This window comes from Triticum dicoccoides, chromosome 5A (assembly GCF_002162155.2).
Source record: "Triticum dicoccoides isolate Atlit2015 ecotype Zavitan chromosome 5A, WEW_v2.0, whole genome shotgun sequence".
NCBI lineage: Eukaryota > Viridiplantae > Streptophyta > Magnoliopsida > Poales > Poaceae > Triticum > Triticum dicoccoides.
The window spans coordinates 9,308,685-9,316,377 of NC_041388.1; the positions used below are offsets into that span (position 1 = coordinate 9,308,685).

The 7,693-nt window shown below is 45.4% G+C and overlaps 1 protein-coding gene across 1 annotated transcript; it reads left to right on the top strand.

Moving 5' to 3' along the window:
- The first annotated feature begins 2,467 nt into the window (after positions 1-2,467).
- Positions 2,468-3,059, top strand: LOC119296796. The gene has a single exon (XM_037574860.1). The coding sequence runs from the start codon at positions 2,507-2,509 to the stop codon at positions 2,912-2,914; it is 408 nt and encodes a 135-aa protein (XP_037430757.1). The 5' UTR covers positions 2,468-2,506; the 3' UTR covers positions 2,915-3,059.
- Positions 3,060-7,693: the final 4,634 nt, after the last annotated feature.

Below are 7,693 nucleotides of genomic sequence, written 5' to 3' on the forward strand. Positions count from 1 at the left end.
GGTCCGCCGGCTTACCTTCGGATTATTCTTCAGTTTCACCATCTGCGTTGCTATCGTTGTAACTGCGGGAAATGTTGAGTATCGTGATTATTAGGAAAGCTAGGATAGTGTAGGATATTATTCTACCTTACCTTGTGCTCCAAGATGATCATATACTCCTATATATATATGCCTATGAGGCTCAAGCAATACAACAAGTTATTCCATCATACTACACCAAATCCCTCTCTTCCTTCTAACATTGTCGGCTAAAGATAGATGGCCCATGTTGGGTTGGTCTCAATGACAGACGCTGCCTGTTTGCGGCGGCCGACTACGTTTGGTCTCTTCGACGGCAAAAGGGCAGTAAAAACTGGTTCATGCCGATTCGTAACAGTGTGATATTTGTGGCCGTTGATGAGGCATCCAAGGCACGGGAAACGAATCTTGTGTTTGGAGGCTTTTAGTTGGTCCAAAAGGCGGCGTGTACTAGTGTCGTACCTTTGTGTCGCATCTCATCGTATGCTGCATTAAATATAGTGGACATTTCGACAGGTGCCTAGGTTGCTGAGACGCAGAAATCTGATTTTTTTTTTTTTTTTGCAGGGAAGAAATCTGATTGTTAAGATAGTGGTGTGCAGTGGTGCGACTTGCACGTCCATCGATCGGCTGCAGTGGTAGATGTACGTACACGTCTGGTCGGATGCGTGGGCTGCTACACTGGGTTATCGAGTGCGCCTTATGTAGGGTTTGCACGTCATTGAGTGTTATGCCGAGCGAGTGTTCATATCCTATGTGTTTTTTTCATGTGTTTTTGAGAATATGTTTTCCATTAATAATGCAGTGTGGTGTGTGCATGTATATGCGTGTGTATGTGTGTGATATATTGATTTTTGCTATGTTCCATGTAGATGACGAAGCCAGATTTGTTAGAGGGGATCTCTCCCGTGGAAAAGGAATGAGTCTGCCAACATGCCAAGGCCATACAGTGGGCAGAGCGGTTGAGGAAGGTGATGTCCTCTTGGATGCATGTTGTTCACGATGCTCGGGATGAGCTCTTGGAGGGTCAGCTCGACGCGATGTAGAAGGCACAAGAGAGGTAACTCAATTGGCTTGGGAGTTGGGATGTGCTTCCTGGCGGAGTAAACCACCGAGGTGATCAACGAGATGCAGGCAGATGGATCAAGGCCAATACCCAGCGAGATTGTGGTGCTTCACTGGACTAGCTCTTCTGGAGGCGGATCTTTGATCCCGGAGAGGGCGCGGCGCTGGCTTTTCCTATTCGAGCCCACTCCGATATTAGGTTCGCTGGAGACATGCTCGGTATTTCCACTTCTTTGCCGCCGGTCAAGGACCGAGCGACTGTCGTCAGGCTCCGAGTCTAAATGTTGCATCGTGTGATGATAACAAACACCAATGTGATGTTGTAGCTGTATTGCAGTTTCGTTATATGTTTGTGTTGTTGTCCTTTTGTTGTGCCTTTCATGGAGATGTTCAACTGCTGCTCCTCGTTGACTTCTACTTTTCTGGCAGGATGTTGGGGTGCCTGTCGGCTGGAAACATGCTCGCTTGTGGATGCCTTTCGCACCGTCCAATTCGTGCGTGCCCTCGATCGACGCCTGCCTGGTGCGCTTCCGGCCGTTCGATCGAGCAGACGTATCCACGCATAAACATCACAAAGCTTAGGTAGTTCGGACTCATATCCATCCATCCTTTGGTGCAAAGACCAATTGCAGCCAAGAAATGCAATCAAAAGGTCAGATGAACCATATGAAGGAGTATATTTTTTAAAATTGTCTGCAAAATACAATATCAATGATATGCTCATGTTGTGCTACTTTACACCCATACATTATTGGGATAGTTCGTTAAGGAGCATGAGATGACCGCATGACCGCATGCCGATCAAGGTTACACAGAACCGAAAGCCAGCCTCTCCAACAACCTCCCACTCGGTGCGTGGGGTGGCCACGCTCCCGGGGTCGGTTCGTCTGCGGCCCGCTGCCATCCCCTGGGTGCGGGTTGTTTGGTCCGTGTGCGCCGTGTAGGCTCGGCCGGTCACCGGGTGAAGGTGTGAGTGTTTCTCTCTGTTGTGGGGGCCTAACAGGTTGCTGTGAGGCGCTTTTACCAGTTGGTCTCGTTCAAATACGGGAGGGGTTTGTGAATCTGGGCTCTTTCCGTCGCTGCTCCTGGACGGGCAGCGTGTTTTCAGATGCCTGTGGCGAGTGAACAAGAAATCGTAATTGCCGTGCCATCAAATTGTGGTGTTCAAAAGAGACACTTGGTTAAGTTTTCATACGTACGTTAGGATCAGGAGATGTCGTCCATTAGCTAGCTAGTGGAGCATTTCGGTAAAGAAGCCAAGGACAAATTCGGTAATCGTACAAAGAAATAAAGCCGCGCAGGGACTGAAGCTTCAAGACTTGGCGCCAAGAATAATAGCATCACTGCACTGCACTGACCATGCTTTGCTGGGTGTATAAAGGCGCGCAAGAATCAAACTAATTAAGCTCGCGCGCTGCACTTCATGGTTGATAAGATGCCACCCCTCGCAGCAGCCGCATCCTCGTCGCGGTGCGCCCCCTTCGCCTGCCGCCGCGGCGCCGAGCAGCGCTCCAGGGGCCTGGATCACGCCTCAGCACCGGCGGCCCAGGGGTGCGGGCGGCCGCTGGGCCGTGCGGCCGGAGTCGTGGGCGGCGGCATCGCCGCGGCCTTCTTCGCGTCCCTGGAGCGGTGCGCCTGCGTGGAGGTCCGCACGACCGACGATCTCTCCGACTGCAGCAACAGCGCTACGGAGGCCGCGCCGCTCATGGGCAACGGCGGCAGTTCCGACCGTTCTTCCACGGCGAGGAAGAAGAGCAAGAGGAAGGCCGGCGCGGGGAAGGGCCGGAGGGGCGGCCATGGTGGCTTTGGGTGCTGCGAGAGCATCAATTAGTTACTGTAGTTCTTAGTTGGTATTCTAACGAAGTTCTCGCTGATATATGCGTGCACATGCGTGTGTGCAGATTGTATGGTATCATTACGATTGTATGAACTTGTCGAGAGAGTGAGACCATGCACGGGGTTCTGTATATGATCAATCTTGATGTTCTTTCTTTTTTGCGGTAAACATCCAGATTTATTACAAAAGCTCATAAGAAGTAAAAAAACACCTCAAACATAATAAAACTTACATCAAGCTTTTAGAGCACCGAGCAACCACTACCGTCGCCGAGAATGAGCTGCTAATTTCACATGTAGGTAGCGTGGCTCTGATTTTTGTTTAAGTTATCTAGTAAATAGATGTGACCATATTGCACACAACGTGCATGAACTTCAAATCAAGGAGCGTATATATGTCAGTCTAATGTAAGTCCATAAATAATCCGAGAGTCAGGGGGTGTTACCCTCTTTTCGGAAAATAAAGAAAGAAATGAAGCCCACATATCTGAGGAATTCTACATGTTTCTTTGTATTTCACCTTTTTATTTTTTATTTGTGTGAGAGGACCTTGTTTGGCTGTGTGCATCTTAGTTATGCAGAGACAGGGTGTGTAATACTTTCATAAGTAATAAAGCGCCCCTTTTCAAAAATATATCCAAGGAATTTGTTCTAAACTTTCTTCTTTTATTTTCCTGTGCATGGTATGATTCTTATCTCAACATAACAAAGAACAAATAACTAAAAGTTACTCTAATTTATAAGTCCAGAAATAATTTGAGAGTTGTATGCACCGATCGATGTAGAGTCAGGGGGTGTTACCCTCTTTTCAGAAAAAAAATTAAGTCCATATATCCGAGGAATTTGTTCCAAACTTTGTTCTTTTATTTTTCTATACATGGTATGATTCCCATCTCAACATAATTAAAAGGCTATGTTTTTTCATGGAGACATTTTTAAGCAAGATTATTGAGCTACTACTCGTTAAGCAAAAATGCTAGACTTATGGGAAGGGGTTGTGGATTTCGGCTACCCTGATTTCAAGTTCTTTTTACCCCTGACTGAAACTTTTTCCCCCTGACTTCTAACTTTTTTTTGAGACAACCCCCTGACTTCAACTAAAAGCCCTCCCATGATTCCATGCAAGTAATGGATTTGGACGGATGACACCTCGAAACGAGGCCCAGTTGACTGGACAGCTCAGGCCCACAGTAAACCCAGAAAATGATTCAGCTTAAGAAGGGCACATTAGTGAGATCTAGAGCGCCTTATATTAGCTTCAGTGAATCTATCCACTGTATTAATCTCCGCCAATAAAATCTACTGTAATAATCTTCAGAGAGGAGATAAAATTATGCTCCAGAGAAATCTCTGAAAATAGTAATAAAAATGACTCACAAATTAATGAGTGTGTAGTCACTTTTTAGCCCCTTTAGCCAACCACTTGATCAGTTTCTGCAAATGCCATGCATGTGAGCCTCCTCTTTGATGTGGTTAGCTTTGTGAACGATCTCATTGCCTCACCTCCACACACGTGTCCACCTTAACCAGCAACAAAAAATGCACTATGCAAAATGCACCTGATTCCATTTATAAGCTTATCTGCTATATCGTGCACTTCAATCAGAAAACATGTTGCATTTTAAGCATTTCATGATCTCTAGCCATTTCCAAAAAGGCCAAGCCCATTTTTATATGTAGCATGTTTGAAATGAATTGTGAGGCAGACGGAAAAAAAATCTCACTCGAATTTCTAGCCATGAGATTATATTCGTGATTCTAGTTGCCAAAAAGATGAATGCAAAGGCGACGGCGGCCCATATACGTTGAGATGCATATTGAATTCATGCTTCATCCAGTTACTCCAAAAGTTTAAACTGACGAAGAGAGCCATAAAATATATTTCAATACTCCCTCTCACGGCTGAGCTTTTTTTTTAACTCTTGGACATGGGGCCGAGGAAGATGGGAGGGATGCACGGAAAACACTGAAATCGGCGGAGGAGAAGACATCGGCGACATGGGAAGGGAGGGTGAGAATGGGCTTGGGGTGATGTGATCGGAATGATTCTGGGACATCAGATGTACAACCGCTGGCTAGGAGACATTGGCGCAGGGCAAGGCTGCTAACCGTAAATCGATGTGTGAGGTCGGAGGTCTATGTTGGTGCAGCCGAGGAAGATGGGGAGGGATGCACGGAAAACACAGAAATCGGCGGAGGAGAAGACATTGGCGACATGGGAAGGGAGGGTGAGGATGGGTTTGGGGTGATGTGAACGGAGTGATTCCAGGATGTCTGATGTAGATCCGATGGCTAGAAAACCTGCCCAACAGATTTCTCCAATTTTCCGGGCAAGTGACTAGCTAACACCTCCTTTCTCCCATTTAGCAGCATACGTCAAATCATTTCATTTTTCTTGCGATTTCGCTGTACATCGTCGGTTTTCCACACGAAAAAGCAGATAGATCCACGCATGCAATGGACAAACCCATCAAGCTAGAATAGTAAAAAGGATGGGCAAAAGGATGCTCCACAAATCTGACAAGATCCAGGCATTTCAGCTAAGGTAGAAACTAACTGCTGGCTGCTTGACACCTGGCACCAAACAAGGAACTTAGATTCTGAAAAATCCTTAGATTCTCAAAAGCCCCAGATTAAAGCTGTGCGTGGTGCATGCCTGCATTACCGCCTTTTCCGAAAATCTGAGGCACGCCCATGTGGCTGCCCAAATGCAAATGCCCACCATGATCCAGACGCAGACCAGACACCAATCGATCTGTATGTCTACTGGCTACATAGCTAGCTAGGCTTTGAAGCTGCATGGATGCACATGCACGCCATCTGTCCATTAACTAAGATAACTAATCCCTAGCTCCTACCATCCCCTGTAGTAAGATTCATGCATCTGTCCACTAACCAACTTAACTAATTCCTAGCTATAGGACTAGAAATATGATCATTCTAAAATCAATTTCATGCTAAACTGATTACTACTGGACTTGGGTAAGCAAATTAACCACGTACTTCTTACTGTTTAAGTAGCTAGCTAATCAATCAACTTTCATTTCCATACATATAATCAATTAGCTAGCACAAAAGAGTGGACGATGATATTTGTGGTGAGTAGTGGCGCTGGGTCGACCTCTGGCAATGGATGGATGGTGCGAGCCGTGCGTGCCGCCCACTCGTCGGAACAGAAGAAAATGTTGCACCCTACCTGTTCTGCTTTAGCCTAAAGCACGCAGCTTTAGTACTGGGATTAGCTAATGGTAGATCACACGTAGTGGCAGCACGTATGCTTACCTTTCGACTTTGGAGGCCATAAATAGTAGAGTAGGACTCGCATGCTTCCTTCATGTACAGTGCAACAGAAGATCGATCCAACCTACTAGTACTGGCTTCCTTGTTCTCGAAGGCTCCGCCGCTCTGCCATTTGCATGTACATAAAAAAAGAACTGGCCAGTTAGCTAGTTTATTCGATCATTAATTTGCACATAGATGCTCTCACTTGTCGTAGTTCTTTACGTTCTAACTTTGTATAAACTATTCCAGATTTATAAAAACATATATACCGCGAGAAGAAATTCCTAGAGGTTCATATATGCATGCATGTCAGTGGCTTCTTCCATATATTTCTATGAAATTATGAAAGCTAATTGCTCAATATTATACTATGTTATTACGTCGTTGGAATTGTCAAGGTATTTGCATGCATTATATACGGGTGATGATGGTGACCTGATCGAGCTTTGGTATATGCTGTTCCAGTGGCTGGCTGAGCTCATTCCATCTAGATGAGAATATCTACTTTTCTTTTTTGCGTTGCGTTGCATTGCATAGATCCATTGGTTATTATAGTTAGTTAAAGCCAGAATATATACGTCGCCGTCTTTTCATGGTCGCCCCGTACCTTTCAGTGGACCTGGAATCAACTCGTTATCTTGCCCGACTATTATTGGCCAGTCCGTTTCTTCGACACGTATATGCATACGTATGCACAAAAAATTAAAAAAACTGATCAAAAAATTAAGCCAGTTAATTGAGGTTAGTATAGTAGTATTAGTTGTCGTTGTTCTCTGTCCACCTCGTGGAAAACAAATCAGAAAATTCATTCATTTGTGATCTGTTCATACCTAGGTCACCTCACCTTAATTTCGTTGAACGTATATAGTATGACTTAGACAGGTGATACATCGATCAAGGCGTTAGATTTGGGCACTGCTCATGCCTTAGTGATTAAGGTTTAGAGGTAGCTACGCTGGCAAGGTGTAGCTATAGCCTTGTGTGGGTGGGGGACTGGGGTAGGTTGGTATTGTCATTCGAAATTCCTTGGAAAGCCATGCATGCATATGCACGTCGCTCTCCATCGACCTACACCTTGCTCGATCTTCGTCGACCATTCCAAAGTTTTGCTTTCTACACTATGCTGACCAAAGTAAAGGATGGTCGATGAACTCTATTCTACTCCTACGTAGCTAATTCCAAGGTCTAGTTTTCCACCAGAAATAAAGTAACTATTTTTACATGAAATTACCAAGTGTTCGATTAACCATGGGGAATCTATGGGCAACATCAAGAAAGCCAGGTGTCCCTAAGATTTCCAGGAAGAAGGTTCCAAAAAAAAGGAAAATTTACAATATGGTTCTTGTCGATGTTTCCGTATCGCCATGTTGATCGTCACCCAACATCGATCTCCGCCCCGCAGTGGCGGAGCCAGGATTCGAGTATAGGGGGGGCCGAGTACGTATATTGATCGAATCTCGTTGATAATTACTAGTATCTTCTACTAAAATTG